Below are 18,448 nucleotides of genomic sequence, written 5' to 3' on the forward strand. Positions count from 1 at the left end.
CCTGTGCTTCAGCTCTGCCCACTTCACAGGGACCTTCCCTGATTCCTGGCAAGAACAGGGGTGTTGCAGTCTCTGTGTGTTTCCTGGGACCCCAGAAACACAGGTCTCCAATTTGGTCTCTTAAAAAGACAGGAGTTTAGGGCTTCCCTGGTGGTACAGTGGTTGAGAGTCCCGTCTGCTGATGCAGGGGACACGGGTTCGTGCCCTGGTCCGGGAAGATCCCACATGCCGCGGAGCGGCTGGGCCCGTGAGCCATGGCCGCTGAGCCTGTGCTTCCGGAGCCTGTGCATAAAGACAGGAGTTTTTAATTTCCTGGTTCTGGAAGCTGGAAATCTGCAGTCTGAAATGGGTGGGGCAGAGCTCCCACCAGGGGCTCCAGGGGAGGGTCCTTCCTGCCTCTTCCAGCTTGGAGGGCAGTGGGCGTGGCCAGGCCCAGCAGCAGGTGGAATAATCTGGAAGGGAGCTGCCTCGGGTGGCCTGACAGGGCAGGGAGGTGCTCCTGGGGAGGCACAAGCCCAGGTGTCCCTGGCTGTGGCCGCCTCACTCCTGTCCCTGCTCTGTTCTCACCTGGCCTCTCCTCTCCTCCCCGCGTCTCTGTTGTGTCTGCCTCTTGTAAGGACACAAGTCATTGGGTTTGGGGTCTGTCTTAATCCAGGCTGATTCTCTTCTTGAGACCTGTCACTTAACTACGCCTGTGAAGACCCTGTTTCCCAGTAAGGCCACATTCCCAGGTTTCAGGGATGAGGACTTGGCCCTGGGGTGGGGGTCCCTATCCAGCCCGCTGCCCAGGCCAGCGTGGGGAGGGGCTGCTCCCCATTGATGCCTGCAGGGCACATTTGGGGAATTAAAAGCGGGTCTCTGGGCATGCATATTTGCTTGTTTTCAAATCGAGGTTTGTCTCCGGCTGCTGAGTTGTGTCTGCCCAAGGAGGCTGGGGGGGGGGGGGTAAGCTCTTGCCGGGTGGAGGGGCTGGGGGTCCAGCCCTGTGCGCGGCTCCCGGCTTGAATGGGCAGCTGACTGACCCGTGAAGGCAGTGGGCAGGGAGTCTGAAGTGCGTTTTTGTCTCCAGTTCGGGTGCAGGAGAGGCTGGGCTGTGGGCAAGCCGGGGCCAGGACTCCGCCTGGGGCAGGTGGCCGGCAGCCTGAGGGCTGAGGCGGGTGTGACCACTTAGCAGAGGCCGGTGGGAGCAGGGTCACAGTGAAGGAATCGCATGATCTCACGGTAACGTCTCCGCCGAGGGCTTTCGCCTGGAATCGCTCCTCGGGTGGGCAGTGATTTTCAGGGGGTGGGGTGCTCTCCGGGGTCGTGCCGGGTGTTCGTGACCTGCGTTGAGCCCAGCAGTGGGTGGGGGACCTCTCTACCTGGGCCCGGCAAGGAGGGGTCCAGAGAGACCCCAGAGCATCAGGCAGGCCCTGCTTTGCCCACGTGCTTCGGGACCTGGCTCCTTCTGCTGCCTGGCCCGAGAGGGCTGCAGGTTTGTTCCAGGGAAACTGTGAGCAACAGTCACACGTCCCAACCCCACAGTCGGACGCAATGCTGGAGGCCGGCCTTGTGGCGTCACGCAGCTTACAGTGGACTCTCTGATCTGTGGGTCCCCAGGGAGGATGGTGCCCGGTGACCCGCAGGCCACAGCGGCTCCAGACGAGAGCACTGGGGACGGACTGGGTCGTGTCGGAGGAGGGTCAGGCCATGGCTGCCGAAGCTGGTGGATGCTGAGTCCCGTGGTCTCACCGGCAGTGGCAGTGGGTGGGATGGGGAGGTGAGGGTAGCGGCCGAGGGGAGCCCACCCACTTGAGCCAGGGAGCCGCCGCCGTGGACGGCTGTAGGGTGAGGGGGTCCTGCCGGTGCATGGCCTCCTTCTTTACCACAGCCAGCCGCTGAGGGCAGCCCTGGCCTCACTTACCGTCCGCAGGGCCTTGGGCAATCCCGGGACTCAGCTTGCTCACCCTGAAGGTGGGACTTGCAGTGACGATGGACGGCCACAACGCCTGACAAAGTCCTCAGCCCGCCAGCCAGCACTGGGCGTCCCGCTGCTGTCAGTGATGCTGGTGGAGGGCCCCTGGCAGAGGTGGGGGACACAGGCGTCACATGAATTCTCGGGGAGGGAGTTTTCTTCTTACGATGGTTCTCATGATAATATGGCTTCTCGTTGCTGCTGTTACTGCCCTGTGCTGTAGGCGGGCGGATTCCGAGACGGGAGGGGGGCCTGAAGGTCTGCAGGCTCAGCTGGCAGGGACAGTAGCGGGGATTCGAGCCTCACCTGCAAACCTCGGGCGTGGGCTCTAACCGGGCGGCTCTGGGGGTGCACTGAGACGCCCCTGAGGGGGAGAGGGGAAGGCGCGGAGGGGCTGGCCCCCAGCGCCGTGCCTCCAGGCTGGGAACCCTTGTGACCCCTTCCACCGCCTCCGGGAAAAGAGCCTCCGAGATGGGGGTCAGCGCACGAGGTTGCTGGCTGCCCCCTTCTCGAGGGTGCTCTGGGGTTGGAGGGGCCGGTGGCGGGGGGGACCCGATAACAGTTGTGCAGAGCATTCGTCAGAGGTCTTTGATGGTCTTGATCTCTGAGGACACGGAAAATCCATCTCAGCTCATTTCTGACTATGCCACCGTGGATTTTCCTGGAAGCTCTCAGCACCGGGAAGGTCAGGTGTGTGTGCGGGCTGTGCTGTTTGGTCTCCTTTACCTGATGAGTCTTCACAGAGCCCAGGGGATATGCACTGTGTTGGCTCCGTAGCACCCGTGGGAAACCTGGAGCCCAGAGACGTAAAGCCACCTGCTCAAGGTCACACAGCAGGGAAGCGCAGGGCTGGATTTGGGGCCCAGGTCTGGAGCATTCCCTGGATCAGACGGGGGCTGCTGGGTCCCCAGTGTCAGACTTCCGTCCTGTCCCTTTGGGGGTCTCACCCTCCAGCCTGATGGAGCCCCTGTTGGCTCACTCCCCTCTCGGAGTGACCCTCTGCCGGCCCCTGGTTCTCAGTCCTTCCTGAGCTCCAAGGACTATGCCTGTCTCCACTCAAAGTGAGCCCCTTCCTTCTGGCCCCTTCCCCCCAGGCCTGGCCCTGCTCACTTTCAGCCCGGAATCACCATTTTCTCTAGTCTGAGCTGCATTTTCCAGGCCCCTCCAGGCAATGTCTATCCAGCTGCGGCCGGTCCAGAGTCTGTCCACAAGCAGGTCTTTCCAAAAGGTCCATGGAGTGACCAGGCGGCAGCCGGGACTTGAGGGCACTGCAGTGACTCTTGACCCTCGTGGAGGCCTGGAATTCTACAAATCGATTAATATAAATAATTCTACAAGTTAATTTCCCTGAGCACACACCACCTTCTCCAGAGCCCAGCCCCACTGCTTGCAGTTAATGCTCCCGGGAGGCTGTGTGTGAGGCCACTTCTCAGGGATTGGGTCATGTAGATTGTCCATGAGTCAGCCACACTGTGTCCCCCCATCCTTCCCACGTCCAGCGGTGTGTGTTTGCAGTCGAGGTTGCCGGGTCTGGGGCAGAGCCTGGGACCTGGGCCGGCGTCATGCCGCATGGCCTCAGTGCTAGAAGTGAGGCTGGATTATGGCACAGAGTCTGCTCAGAACGGGGGTGCTGGCCTGGAGCGTGTGGGGCAGCCTGGGCCTCTAAAATCAGCCCCTCCCCACCACTCCCCTGCCTGACCCCCCGGAGGGAAGTGTGTGTTCTGCATGCAGTGACTCCTTCTCACTGCTGTGGACCTGCAGAAAGACCTGCGTGGGGTCTGTCACAAGCGATGCCAAGTTACTCTCACTGGTTGACAGAATAAGATGCCGCAGAAAGGTCTTTCAGGTTGGGACCGTGTTCTAGAACCAAGGAAGTGAAATTCAGTGAAGGTGAATGTGAATTTCTGCACTTGGGTTCAAAACGAGCAGCTGGCAGGTGCGGGGTGGGGAGATGCGGGTGTAGGACACTCCCGTGGAGGAGGTGCAGGGGTCTGTGCGTGGCAAGCCCGTTAGCGACCATGGGTGTGATGCGGCGTCACAGTGATACGTTCGGAACAGAGGGTGGGATGATCGAGGGGCTGGACGTGCGTGGCGGAGGCTGAACTAAGACCTGAGGTCTGCGCCTAGAGTGGGGCGGCAGGATGGAGACGGAGCTGGTGCCTGAGGTAGAGGGTCTCGTCCAGGGGTGTGGGGCGAGGCAGTGGCAAAGTGAGGACCACGGGACAGGGCGTTCACACGTGTGGACCTTCAGCATCCACCGCCTCCACCAGGGCCCAGCTCTGAGGCCACTGCCTGCAGGATGCCTTCCTTGACCTCGCCAGGCAGAGGAGGTCACCTGGGCGCCTCCTGAGGAATCAGTGAGAGCTTGAGATTTGCGGTCAAGGGCACTGATTTATTTGTCTTTGTGTCAATAAGCTTATCATAGGGGTGCTAAAAATGCTGGTTGAAAGGGTGAAAGAATGAATAATCAGAGCTGACTGCCTTCAGAAGGAGAGGGTAGTGAGCCTTTGCCAGGGATCCAGGGCTGATGGTGATGGTGGTCATGGTGGTCATGGTGGTCGTGGTGGAGGTGGTGGTGTTGGTGGTGATGGTAACGATGATGGTGATGATGATGGCAATGGTAGTGGTGGTGAAGGTAGTGATGTTAATGATGGGGATGGGAGTGGGAATGGTAATGGTGGTTATGGTGGTGGTGATGGTGATGATGTGGTGATGATGATGGTGATGATGATGGTGAGAGTGATGATATTTGTGATGAGGGTGATGATATTTGTGATGAGGGTGATGATGGTGGTGATGGTGGTGATGGTGAAGATGGTGGTGATGACGATGGTGATGGTGGTGTTGGTGATGGTGGTGTTAATGGTGATGGTGATGGTGGTGGTGATGGTGATGATGATGATGGTGATGATGATGGTGAGGGTGATGATATTTGTGATGAGGGTGATGGTGGTGATAGTGATGATGGTGGTAGTGATGGTGATGATGATATTGGTGATGGTAATGATGGTGGTGATGGTGATGGTTGTGGTGGTGGTGGTGATAGTGATGGTGATGGTGGTGATTATGATGATGTTGATGGTGATGGTGGTGATGATGGTGATGGTGGTGGTGATGGTGATGATGATGTTGGTGATGGTAATGATGGTGGTGATAGGATGGTAATGATGGTGATGGTGGTGATGATGGTGATGGTGGTGGTGATGGTAGAAATGGTGGTCGTGATGGCAGGGATGGCAGTTTGCGCTTTGTCTAGGCCTCACCGGGTGCCAGGCCCACCGAGCATGCTGCGTGTACCATCATGCTTAGTCCTCAGTGAGGTAGATCTTGTTATCTCCTTTGCAAATGCGCACTCAGAGGCCTGGGAAGATTCAGTGATGTGCTTAAGGCCCCACAGCCGGCAAGGGGCGGAATCCTGCACCCAGGCCACCTGTGGTCACTGCCTCACCCCTTCTTGCGGTGGTGCCCAGGGTCGTGCTCCTTCCTCTGTGGAGCTTATCACGACACATGTGTCCCCGTGCCCCGTGGTCAGTCCAGTGCCCACAGGCTTGCTGCTCTGAAAGTCTGGGGTGGGGGAAGGACGGGACAGCTTCACTCACGTGCTGCCTAGGCTGGGCTGCTCACCTAAATGTCTGGAGTGAAATATCTAGGGCGGCGTAGCCAATGGGGAAAGGATGTGAGACCCATGCCCTTTATAGAGTCCGGTGGGCCCGTGAGCCAGCCTGGTCCCTGCTGCTGGCTCTGCTGCCCTGTCCCTTGGTCTGGGGATGAGGTGTCCACTCTCTGAGTTCACTAAGGTGACCCTTTAGTCACTGTGGCTAGTTTCAGGTCTGATGAGGCTGGGACTTGACCATCCCCCCACCATCCCTGCCCCTGGCCCCTTTGTGGAGGCTCAGGTGTGGCGCACACCACCTGCACCAGAGCAGGTGTGAGGAGACACCAGGGGTGCGTGGCGCAGGTGAGAATTGGGCTGGGACCAGTGGTGGCCACATAGTGGGGGGAAGGCCACAGACGTGGACCGTGGAGGCGGGGCCTGAGGGGCAGCAGGCAGTGGTGTCCAGCTGCGTGGAGATCTTTCTTTAGCACCCACTCACTCACCTGAACGGTGTTGGACTCTTTCTCACGCTGTGGGTGCTGCGGAAATCATAGAAAAAGTGACTCAGACCCCCCTGGCTTGGGCCCTTCCCTTTCCATTGTGTGACTTTCCATGAAAAACGTCACAACAAGATGTAAAGTGTGACCTGTTTGGGCCGTGAGAGCTTGAACAGGAAGGGGGACTCAGGAGGTCTTTCATGTGCGAAGTCTCCTGGGACATCAAGAAGGTGGCTCATAGAAGCCCCCTGCCCTGTGTCCCCCGGGCTGGTCCCAGTGTCAGACCCACCAGGCTCCCCCGGGGAGGAAAGCTTTGCAGGGTGGACAGTGACCACGTGTGCCTCGTGTCCCTGGTGCTCTGTGCACACGTGTGCCTGCTCTGTGTCACTCGCTGGCAAGTGGACTCAGACTGGGCTGTCCTCACAGGGGGCAGATTTGTGACCAGACCCCTGGCAGCCGAAGGTCGATGCTTCCTTCTTGTTTTTGCTCCGTAGACTGCGTGCTCCTCCCCCAGCCTGGGACAAGAAGTATCTGTCCGTCTGTCCTCTCAAAAGACCGTGTGTCTCCATTTACGAGTGTGAAGTGCTCTGGTTAAAATCAGCTGCAAAATCCACGGGAAAAGCCAAGTGTGCAGTGGGAGCCCCTCGGGGCCGGTTCGGGTTGGACAGGGAGGGGCCTGTGGTGCGGGGCAGTCCCTGCAGGGCTGGCTTCCCTGACCCATGGCTTTTTGTTGGAAGGAGGGATGCAAGATTAAATAGCACTGGAGAGAGGAAATGAAAAGCCGGGCGCGTCATTGGAGAGAGCAGCGGCACAGACGCTCCAGGCCGGGAAGCAGGGGAGAGGGCCTCCCTCATCTGGGCAAAGATGTTTTCCGAGTCCACAGCCCTCAGGGCTGCAAAGCTCTCCAACAAAAACTTTGCAATTTCCTCAGCTCATAGCAGGAGCGCAGCTTGGATAAAATCTCATTATGGGAAAAGGCAGAACTGATTCCCTCAGCAAAATGCCCGGCTCAGCCAAGGACACCTGTGTCCTGCGTGCCTCCATGGCTGGGGCCTCGCGGGCCGCCCGGCCTGTCCTCGGCAGGAAGATGGACAGCCACTGGCCACCCCGGGCGTCGGGGCTGTGTGGGGAATGGAATGGCCGTGGTGACCTCCGGGCTGGTGCAGAAGCTTCTAGGGGGTCTGTAGAGCTTTACTGACCTGGTGGGAGCAGAAATAAGGCGCGTAAAACGAGAAAGCCCTGGGCATCCTCGGAGCGAGGGATGCAATGAAAGCAGCGCACCTGCTTCTCTGGGCAGGTGACGTGGGCCACCGCAGGGCAGGCTGCGTGGGGCGCCGAGTCTGGGGCTCGGCTTTAGAGCTAACCTGAGCAATTACAGGGCGTGGCCTGCATTGGAGATGTGGAGTCTGGTGTCAGGAGCATCCACGAGGCGGGTGGGGCGGGGACCTGCCCCACAGAGGTCTGCCTGGACGAGGTGATGGTGTCGTTTATGGGAGCTGGAAGCTCAGGTTGACATGTGTGTGGGACATAGCACTCGGCTCCAGGGAGTCCCCATTCCGTGCCCTTGCGGGAGTGACCACCCCCTGAGCCTCAGTGGATGCATCTGTAACGTGGAGATGAGAGGGAGGAAACGAGGTCCAGCTCCCTCGTGGAGGGGCCGGGGGGCTGGAATGGGGAAATGCAGAGGCTTGCGGCGGGCAGTGGGCGCCCGGAAAGCCATCCTGTCGGGTGGCAGGTGGGGCGGGGTGGGCGTGTGCAGCCCCGGGCCCTGGGCTGCTGCTGAAGGAGGAGACGGAGCCCCAGCCACCTGGTGTCCCCCCGGCGCCCTCCGTAGGTCCGATGCCCACGCTGGGCTGGGCCGTATGTGACTCGTGCGTCCTGTCGTCCGTGGGATCCAGGAGGCCCACCGTCGGGCTGGAGTGGGGCATGTGCCCCTGCAGGTCGCAGCGAGAAATGCTGCTGTCCGGGGGCTTGTAGGCTGTGGGAGGGGCAGGGCGGGTGGCAGTGGGTCAGCAGCTCCCCATGAAGGGCGCGCACCCACTGCTCCAGGCTCTGCGGGGCTCAGAGGGCAAGGCTCCGGGCTGGGAGGGGCGAAGAGGGGGAGAAGTGAGCCTGGGCCGGCGACCGTGCAGGGGGGTCGCGGCCTCACCCATATCACGGTGGGGATTTCGGGGAGCAGAGATAGCACAGTGGGGACCCTCGGTGAGCGCTCGCTGCATCATGGATGAGGGGGCCAAGGCCCTGGTCAAGTGTAAGACAGCACGGATGCTGCGGGGTGAGGAGATACACGGCGGGCCCTTCCTGGTTCTGGAAAGTTCTTCCACCCCACGGCCTCCGTTTCCCCATCTGTAAAGTGGCGGTTGCAGTGAGGCTCAGGAGAGATGCATGGGGGGTGCCCAGCAGTGGCCAGGCACACTTTGGACCCCCATCACGGCGTCACAGTTCCCCGGACTCGGAGCCCTTGGGGCTGATCTGCTGTTGAGGCTGGCGGGGACCCACCCCCCGCTGACCTCAGATTCCATCTGTAAAATGAGACGGTTTTACTACATCGGGGATTTTGACTTTCTAAGGAAACCCGTAAACCCTTTCCTAACTAACATTCCTCTGGGGCAGCCTGATGTGTAAAACCTGCTAGGACCCCAGGCCCCCTCCATGGAACCCCTTTTGAGAAGCCCTGGCCAGGCCAAGCTCCAGGTCCCCACGTCCCGAGGGACCTGCGAGGGGCAGGGAGGCAGGAGGCAGGACGTCCCAGGAGGTCAGTGGCCGTGCCGGCCATCCCGCTGATGCTCCCTGGGCTCCGAGGGGTTGCAGCTGGGCTCCGGCATCTCCCACCAGCAGCCGCTGTGAAGGCTGCACCAGGGCAGGGGCTCCGTGATGGGCCTCTGGGTCTGGGGTTTGGAGCTTGGTTTCCCATCCCACGAGGCATCGTGAAAATGCCCTCAAAACACAGTCATAAAGCTGTGATCATTCGTTGCATGTTTGAAGGGCAACATGCACCCGCTTAGGGCAGCCGGGGGGCGGGCAGCCAGGGGGCACGACGTCTCCAAGCCGCTGGGTGGTGCTGCCGGAAGCCCTGTGTTGAGAAGGATTCTGAGTTGCCTCTGGTCTCAACAAGACAGCACAGCGGGAGACGAGGTCTCTGGGAGGGGCGTGCGAGGTGTTCGGTGTCGAATAATTGCACTTCTGGCTTCCAGCCTCTCTCGATGGCAGGGTCTATTTTAATTTTCCAAACTTCTGACAGGGCCCTCCTCCTGGACCACCCGAGGGTGGAGGAGGGCAGGGGAGCCCCAGGTTTCCTTTGGCTAAATGGGGAGCCCAGGGGCTGCGTCCTGTCTGGGGTCGCCGGCCACCGGGACAGTCGCCCACATGCCCCCTTGCTGCAGAGAGAAGTTGGTTGGCTCTGATCGGATGCTCCAGAGGGGGCGGAAGAGTTCCTACGGCCTCACTGGGGACGGAAGGGGGGGTCCTCTCGGGGTGCGGAGTGGTGGCTGCCTTTGACCCAAATGTAAGATCGGAGCTTGTCTGAAGACTTGAGGGGCCGCTCTCGGGCCTGGCTGCCCCTCACAAGGACCAGAGCCTTAAGGATCCCAAATCCCAGGCCCTGCCCCCGAGCCCTTCCGGGCAGAGCGTCTGAGGGGCCCCGGTTCCTCGGGAGCCCCCTCTGGGTGTGGGGCAGGGGGAGACAGGACTTCCCTCTGCCCTGAATGCCTCAGGGTAGTTATGAGGTGTTAAGGTCATGGCTTTCAGGGCGTGCTTGAGTGTGGGGCCCCCAGGGTGCCTCATCCAGGGCCGCCCAGCGTCCCCGTGGCACCCCAAGGGCTGCCTGTGCCCCCAGTACCCCATCAGTGCTTTGGGGTCCAGGAACCATCCTGCCTGTGGTCAGAACCGTTGACCAACCGCCCCAGGTGAGAGCGATCAGACCCCCCGAGGGAGGCCGAGGTCCTCCCTAGCTTTGTGCAGACCTGGTGTTTCCCGTGAGGCCAGGGAGGTGTTTCCTTGGCTTGTGCAGGTGGGTTTGGCAGCTGTTCCCTGAGCCGCATCTCTGCCTCCCAGCCCTCAGTGGGGTCTGCGGCTGGGGGCTGGGGGCAGCGTCCTGAGGCCCCCCTCCCCACCCTGCCCTGCCCTGGGGAGGTGGCGCCCCTGGGTGGCTTGGGGGCAGGGGAGCCACGTGCTCCGTCTGGGAGCCTAGAGGCAGAGCCAGTGCTACATCTGTCACCCCAGGGTCCTGCCCCAAAGCTCCTGCCCCTGATGGGGTGCCCGGGGGTGTGAGCCCCCTCCCGTGTGCAGGAAGAGGTAGGGGGAGGGCTGAAGGGAGCTCTGGATGAGGATCCGGGTACAGAGCTTCTGGGGGGCTTTGCACCCATGCCTGAGTTTCCCCTTCTGCATAGTGGGTGGGGGACAGTAGACCCCTGCCCTCTGAGGGACACACCCACAGAACAAACAGGCATGTTTTTTGGTGTGAAAACCCACTTGAGGATTTGGCGGGAAAGATGATTTTCGACGTGTACAGGCATTTGCAGGGGAGGGTGAGTGCTGGGAATGAAGGGGGCTTTCTGCCGGCAGGGCCCTCGACTGATCACGTGGTCACTGCTGCAGTCTGGGGCATGGGTGGGCAGGCGGGGAACCAGGCCTGGCCGAGGGCCGGTTCAGCAGGCACATTCCAGAGCCTGGGCTGAGTGGTGGGAAGCACGTCCACTCCGGCTGGGTCTGTTCCTGGGAATGGACGCCCGCGCCCTTGGTCTTGCTCGTCGCCCTGTGTGGGGCCTGCGAGGCCTGGCGCTGGGCCCACACACCTTGTGATACAGGGACACAGAGATGCACTGGCCGCGTCCACCACCCGGGGACCTAGGCTTTCCGGGGAGGCAGGCCCTCGGCCGGACCACTGTGATGAGTGTGTTGGCTGCTCCTTCGAGGGGCGCACCCCCTGCCCGGGGTCACAACTGCCCCCCAAATGCCCCGAGCCTGTTCTTCTTTTCCGGTAACTGCATTTGGAGAAAATATATTCAGATGTCAAGCTGCCAGTCACAGGGAGAACTACTTTATTTGAATTGGATGAAATTTGAGCTAGAAGTCATGTTGTTTAATAAAAATGTGTGGTTTTGGTTCACTGTGCCTGTCTGCTGGAGAGTTTAAAGCGTGGGCCACGGGCTTCCCCGGTGGCGCAGTGGTTGGGAGTCCGCCTGCCGATGCAGGGGACGTGGGTTCGTGCCCCGGTCCAGGAAGATCCCACGTGCCGCGGAGCGGCTGGGCCCGTGAGCCATGGCCGCTGAGCCTGGGCGTCCGGAGCCTGTGCTCCGCAACGGGAGAGACCACAGCAGTGAGAGGCCTGCGTACCGCAAAAAAAAAAAAAAAAAACGTGGGCCGGGAGCCTCTGACGTCCAAAGGGAGAGAGAGGGGGTGGCTGAGGGAGGGGGTGGGCACCGGGCAGGGGTGCTGAGGTGTGGGCGGGGGGCACCCCTCTCCTGCTCCGCCCCCATGACAGCCCCACTTGCCGTCATGGGCCCTGCTCACCCTGCACGCCCACTCCTCCCGGTGGCAGGAAGGCAGGGGGGCTGCAGACCGAGCCCCCGGGGACTGCGGCCAGGCTGTGGTCGGTGACACACGGTGAGGGTCCATCTGTGTGCCAGAGACAGTTCTGGCTGTCGGGTGGGAGGGCCACGCTCCACTCCTCCGAGCCCCCTGCGTGGAGCCGGGCTGCCGGGGTAGTTCGCTCATCAGGGGGCAGTTTCAAACCCGGGTTGGGAGGCCACGTATTTGGAACTGTGCCCCAGGGATCGGGTAGGAATGGGCCTTTGCTGGACTCCAGGACTATCACCCCATCTCTAGGTCAGGTTACACACAGAGCCTTTGGGAAGCCAAGGAGGGGGAGGGTCCTGTTCCCAGAGCTGTGCACACGGCCGGCACCTTGCTTCACAGATCCCAGAGGCCATCTGTGGACCCACGCTTAGTGACTTTGGGTGACACATCACCCCAGCCCTGCCATGGTCCAGTGGTGAGAGGCCACATCTGGCCCCTGCCTGGGGGCCCGCCTCTCTCTCTTCCTGGGGTCTGGCACAGAGAAGGGCCTCACGCACCTTCACCAAATGACTGGCAGGGAGGGTGTGGCTTCCTTGCCTGGGCCTGTGGTTCTGACACGTGCAGGTGGGCGCCGTGTTCTTGCTCCGCCCGTGGCCCTGCCCTTCAGGAGTGGTGAGTGCCTTTTGCTGAATCATGGCAGAGCAGAGGCTCAGTAGCAGGGGCAGCCTCAGGCTTCTGGCCAGAAAGGGGCAGTGGGACTGCTGGAGGAATCGATGAAAATCTGATGAATACACCGTCTGGGTATGATGGGGTCTTACCCGTGGGGCACAGGGCAAGCCCAAGGTGTTAGGAAGGGTGTGGGCACCACTAGGCGGTGGTTCTGGGCCGTGGGTGCACCCGCCACGTGTGATGCAGTAGCTTGCACGTAGTAGGTGCTCAATAATGGCTGTTGAATGAGTGAATGGGTGGATGGAGAGAAGGATGGATGATCCATGCACGGATGGGTGGGTGGTGGGTGGACGGATGGATGGTGGTCGGATGGTGGATGATGCATTCATGGACAGATAGATGGATGGGTGGATGGGTGGGTGGATGGATGAGTGGATGGAGGGTGGTCGGGTGGTGGATGATGCACGCATGGCCAGGTGGGTTGGTTAGTGGATGAGAAAGAGCCGGGCTCTTTGCCTGCAGTAAACACGCTCACGTTTTCTCCCTCCCCGGGTGCTGAGACCCGTTTCCTGTTGAGTCCCTCTTCTTGGCCTTGTGGCCTCCCCCCCACTGGCTCTTTCATGTGTGCCCTCTTGCCCCCTTTTCAGAAATACTGTCCTCTATACGGCGGTCTTCTCATTGTCATTTTCATTTATATGCCACCAGTTTCCCATGCTTCATCCCCCTGGGACCTTTGCAGCCTCTTAACTCCTTCAAACCCCGCCCTCCCCTCAGCACTTTTCCTGAACACCCCCTCCATGGATCATAAGTCTTTAACACTACTTACTGAGCACCTTCACTGTACAAGGAGTTTTGTCTGGAGGACTTGTAGCCTCCACAGCTCGGTGAGGTGGATATGACTATTTTATGCCCATTTTTCACAGAGAGAAAGAGCAGGGCCCAGAGAGGTGAGGGGACTCACTATGGGCCACACAGCTGGAAGGTGGTCGTGCAGGGCAGCTCCTCCCCCACGCGCCCCGGGTGTTGCGATTCCCTCTGCCCTTGGCAGCTGGCTCATGTGGCAGGTTGTCCCCAGTGTGTCCAGGGCTCAGGCTGTCCATCCATCCAAGTGCAGCACCAGAGGAGAGGAGCCCACAACCCGATGACCAGTGTGTGCACACAGAGCCCCGCCCAGCATCCCGGCACCAGGGCCCGAGGGATGCAGACTGACCCGCCAGGGTCAGGAGCACACAGCAGGAGACCCCCCCAGAGCCTCACAGGGGCTGCAAGGCAGAACGTAAGGGTCTTCCTGGAAGAGGGGAAGCTGGCCTCAGGCCCCAGGCCCAGAGAGGGGCCTCTGCGTGATGGAGCGGAGGTGCAGGATAATCCATGAGAACGTGCAGCCCTGCCACCTGGACCCCACGACCCACCAGTGGTGGCTTCACAGTGGCCTCGGGGCCCGTCCTTTACAGTTACTCATAAAGTCTGGAAAAAGAACATGCACGGCCGGCAGCAGCGCTCCGAGCTCAAGGAGCCCAACTCCCGGCATAGCCCCAGTTACCCCGCGTGGGGCGCCATCTCCGACGACAGAGTCCGGCGTCCTGCGTTCTTCCACGTTCTTTTTCCTCCCTGAGAGCTCATCAGGTCCTGTAGTGATGGGGACCCGCCTGCCGTGTGACCATGACACTGGGCAGGTGGCCTCTCAGGTGCAGAATGGGGATTAAAAGGCATCACTTATAGGGTACTTGTGGGCACAAAGTGGGCGATGCCGTGTAGCTTCTCTGTCCAGTGCCGGATCTCCAGGAAACACCGTCTACACGAGTCGTTAATGAGATGATTACTGTACCCGTCAGTTTACATGCATCTGATTGGGGCCAGAGCCCTTCTGCCAGGGGGACGTCGGATGTTGGATAAAAGTCATGAGACCTGCTGCTTCCTCACAGCAGCCCTGTCGTTTTTTCCATTTTCTACACAGCATGATGAGAGCAAAGTGGAATAAAATGTTCATATGCTTTCCCGAGCTGGCATGGTGGCCCTGTCCACTGTCAGAAGGACACCTCAGAAAGACCGGGAAGCTCAGTGGTTGTGGGTTCCTCCACGTGTGGCAAGTGTCAGTACTTCACTCCCTTTTATGGCCGAATACTATTCTCTCACGTGGAAGGACCACACCTTGTCTCTCCATTCACGCGTCTGTGTGCACTAGGGCAGTTCCCACTCTTGGCTGTTGTGAGCAGGGCTGCAGTGAATGTGGGTGTGCATGGGCTTGAGTCCCTGTTTGCAGTTCTCCCTTGGGTGAACTGATTTGGGTGAATTGTTTATGTACCTGTGTTAGTTCTCAGCATTGGAATTGATGGGTCATAGGGTATTTTGCCTCTGTTAAAATAAACCCCACCTCCCACCCCTGTGGTAGGGGGTGATAGGAAAGGAGACACGGTACTTCCAAGCCCTCAGAGTTTAGGGTTGAGGCTAAATGTATCACTCACAGGAGACAAAAGCTCTGAGCACTGGGTGGGCACCTGACAGGTGCTCATCAGGTGTCTGAATGGATGGGTGGCTGGCTGGGTGGATGGATGGATGGATGTGTGGGTGGAGGGATAGGTGATGGAGGGCTGGATGGATGGATAGATGGGTGGGTGGGTGGCTGGATGGGTGGATGGGTGGGTGGGTGGGTGCATGGATGCGTAGATGGGTGGGTGGATGGATGGATGGACAGATGGATGGGTGGGTGGGTGGGTGGATGGATGGATGGACGGATGGACAGATGGACGGATGGACGGATAGATGGGTGGGGGATGGGTGGATGGGTATGTGGGTGGATGGGTGGATGGGTGGATGGACGGATGGATGGATGGATGGATGGATGGATGGATCAGTAATGCATGGATGGCCGGGTCGCTTGAATGGCTCTTGGAGGTAGCATCTCCCCCAGAGGAGGTCTGGCCCTGAGGACAAGCTCTCAGTCATCAGGCAGTTCTCCTGGGTCCCCACGTGGGTGCTCTCTGTGCTCCCTGTTCAGGGCTGTCGTCCTTTTCCAGGGAGACATCCAGCAGCTGCTCTTCGTCTCGGACCACCGGGCAGCTTACGATTACTGCGAACACTACAGCCCTGACTGTGACAGTGCGGTCCCTGACCAGCCCCAGTCTCAGGACCCCAATCCAGATGAATACGTGAGTCCTGGTGGGAGCCGTGGGCAGACCGTCTGGGGTGGTGGACGTGGAGGGACACAGAAGCTGTGGGACTCCCGTTTTAAGGAAACCCACTGGGTGAGACTATAATTGATCCCTGGGGCCAGGTGGACTCCTGACTCACTTTACAAAGGGTTCTGTGCTCCCAAAGCAATTGAGTCAAAAAGGATGTTAGTAAAGAATCTTTCACACAAGTTTCTGGGTGAGGAGAGCCATGCGCCCTCTGGATCTACATCTGGGTGGGGTGCTGTGAGCGGAAACGCCACAGGTGCCCCCAGCGGGCTGTCTGGAGCTTGCCAGACAGGAGGGGCGCAGGGCTGTCGGAGCAGAATGATGGTCCTCTGACCCCTAGGGCGGCAGCGACTCTGAGGGGCAGCCTCGTCCCGAGAGTTTCAGGAGCGTGTCCAGTGCCTCTGTCCTCTGGCCGTGACCCGTGTGTCTGTGGGTCAGCCTTTCCCATCCACCCGCCCTCACGCCCCAGCAGCACCTCGGTTAATTTGATTTGCAATTCTTTGTACCATTTCCAAATGAAAATCCTCTCCCATCCCCTGCGCAGATTGGATTCCTGTTTCTTTTAAGTAAAATTCAATCCTGCTCTTTATTTTTTTCTCTGAGCTTCCCTTCTTTCACGAGGAGTCAGAAGAGAAGGAGGGGGGACCCCATGAAGCTGTGGAGTCCTGGGCTAGGCATGTCTTTGACACCCGGAGAACAGGGTGGGCAGTGCTCCCAGTTGGGTTGCTGCAGCCGAGGCCTCCTGGCCACGCCTCACCCTCCCCATGCCCAATACAGAAATGGGTCGGAGGGTGAGACCGTCTCTGTCACTGTGAAGTCCCTCCCGTGAGACCTGGGCCTTCGGTGAAGGTCGGGGAGGGCCCTTGGTTTGGCTGGTTGTCCTGGCCCTCGGGTGCCAAAGGGTCAGAGCATTTGGACCTTTTAGGGCTCATCTCTCTTTGAAGGCCACCGGGGGTCCCCGTTTCCTTCCCTGGACTCCTCATGGGGCTGGCTCTGTTCCCCCAGGGGATGGTGGGGGAGGACTCCTTTCAGGGCCCATGGGGTTGGTGCCTGGAGCTGGGCACAACTTTTTGGGGGTCCGATCTTCCCAGTTGAGCCCGCGAGGGAGGGAGATGGCAGGCTGGCATCTCGGGGTGGGGGGCCCGCGCCCTCCTCACGTGGCCCTATTTGCTCTCAGTACCCTGAAGGAGAGGGTGAAGGAGACACCTATTACTACGAGTACCCCTACTACGAGGACACGGACGACGTGGGCAAGGAGACCACCCCCACCAAGACACCAGTGGAAGCTGCTCGAGAGACCACGGAGGTGGCTGAGGTCTGGCCGGGTGGCTGCTGGTCCCTGGAGGCCGTGGTTGGCGGGGGGGACGGGGGGTCTGTGGCGAGCATGGGGACCATTTGGGGATGCGTGGAGAGCAGGGATGGTGGGCGGGAGCTTGCCAGGGAAATGGGGGACCAGGGACCGTGTGTGCTTTGTCCTCACGGGGAGTGTAGGGCAGAGAACTTTCCGTGGTGCAGGGGACACCAGGGGACATGGATGTGATGGAATCCAGTCCCCTCCCCAACGGGTGGCCGGGACACTGGCCCATATGGCTCTAAGAGTCTGGAATGTTCTCGTACTTGTTTTTGGTCACCATGTGGCTTGCAGGATCTTTGTTCCCCAACCAGGGATTGAACCCAGGCCCTCTGCAGTGAGAACGTGGAGTCCTAACCACTGGACCGCCAGGGAATTCCCTGTTCTCTTACTTTATCTATATATTTTTTTAAATTAAAAAAAATTTTTTAATTAAAAAGAATATGAGATATAAAAAGAATTAAAAAAATTTTTTTTTTAAATCTGAGATATTGTTCACCCTGTCCAAGTGCATGATTGCAGGGTTTAGTCGTGCACAGTACTTCCGCGGGCTGGGCTGTCTCCCCCGGACCGAGGGGGCCCCTGTGCCCCGATCCACAGGGGCCGGTTGGTTGATAGGTCAGCCTCCCTCTCAAGCCGCAGAGGAAACCTCCGACCCGGTCCTCACTGCACTGGCTGCCCCCCTAACCCTGTGTGTCTCTGCCCGGCTTCCAGGAGCTGACCCAGCCCCCCACGGAAGCCCCTCCAGTGCCCGGCACCAGCGAGGGGGCCGGGAGGGAGGAGGACCCCGGCATCGGGGACTACGACTACGTGCCCAGCGAGGACTACTACACCCCACCCCCTTACGAGGACCTCAACTACGGCGAAGGCATCGAGAACCCCGACGAGAACCCCGACCTGTCCCCCGACCTGGGCGCCCGGGCCGAAGTTCCCACTAGCACGGTGCTCACCTCCAATGCCTCTAACGTAATTGCCTTCCCAACGAGTGGGCTTGGTCCAGGGGAGGGGGCTGGACCCCGGGCTCTTCCTTCTCCACTCCTCACCTTGCTGTCCTGGGGCAGCTGCCCTCCCCCTGCCCACCACAACTGGCCCTGCAGCCCTTTGCAGCCAGGCCGTTTTAAATGATCGCCGAGGATGCCCGGTGAGTTTGCAGTCACTGACTTGCTGGCTGGATCTCAGTGTTGTCAGTTTTTCATCAGCAAAATGGGTGGAATGAGCCCCGCCCTCCAGGTCTCTTGGGGTTCAGTGGAGATGGATGAGGACATGCGTGCTGACAGACATGTTCCTGTCTGTGGCCCGGGTGAGGGCAGGCCAGACAGGTACATGAGCTGGGGGTCTGGACAAGCAGACCAGACATGAGGCCGGGTAGGACCATGGGCTTTCCCATCAGGCAGACCTGACTTGAAATCTCTGCCAGTGACCTTGGAAAGTGATATCCCCTGTCTCAAAATCAGTGATCTCATTTACACCAACCTGGCACCGGCGTTGCCCACCTCTTGGGGTTGTTGCCACGTCTTCAGGTTGGAGAGGAGTTGAGGTCAGCCCTGGTCCATAGGGAATATGCTTACAAACAGCCATCGTGTGATGCTGCATTCTTTTTTTTTTTTTTTTTTTGCGGTACGCGGGCCTCTCACTGCTGTGGCCTCTCCCGTTGCGGAGCACAGGCTCCGGACGCGCAGGCTCAGTGGC

The 18,448-nt window shown here is 59.8% G+C and overlaps 1 protein-coding gene across 5 annotated transcripts in view; it reads left to right on the forward strand.

The window, feature by feature from the left end:
- The window catches only part of COL5A1 (collagen type V alpha 1 chain), a 159,781-nt gene that overhangs the window by 51,331 nt on the left and 90,002 nt on the right, over positions 1-18,448 (forward strand). For 3 of the 5 annotated variants that reach the window (XM_060102023.1, XM_060102018.1, XM_060102019.1), the window contains exons 5-7: positions 15,247-15,378; positions 16,586-16,723; positions 17,474-17,725. In XM_060102023.1, coding sequence (XP_059958006.1) covers positions 15,247-15,378; positions 16,586-16,723; positions 17,474-17,725 — 522 coding nt within the window. The remainder of the gene's footprint in view (positions 1-15,246; positions 15,379-16,585; positions 16,724-17,473; positions 17,726-18,448) is intronic. The other 2 variants (XM_060102022.1, XM_060102020.1) reach the window with 2 other exon arrangements.

The sequence above is a fragment of the Mesoplodon densirostris genome, chromosome 6, assembly GCF_025265405.1.
Source record: "Mesoplodon densirostris isolate mMesDen1 chromosome 6, mMesDen1 primary haplotype, whole genome shotgun sequence".
NCBI lineage: Eukaryota > Metazoa > Chordata > Mammalia > Artiodactyla > Ziphiidae > Mesoplodon > Mesoplodon densirostris.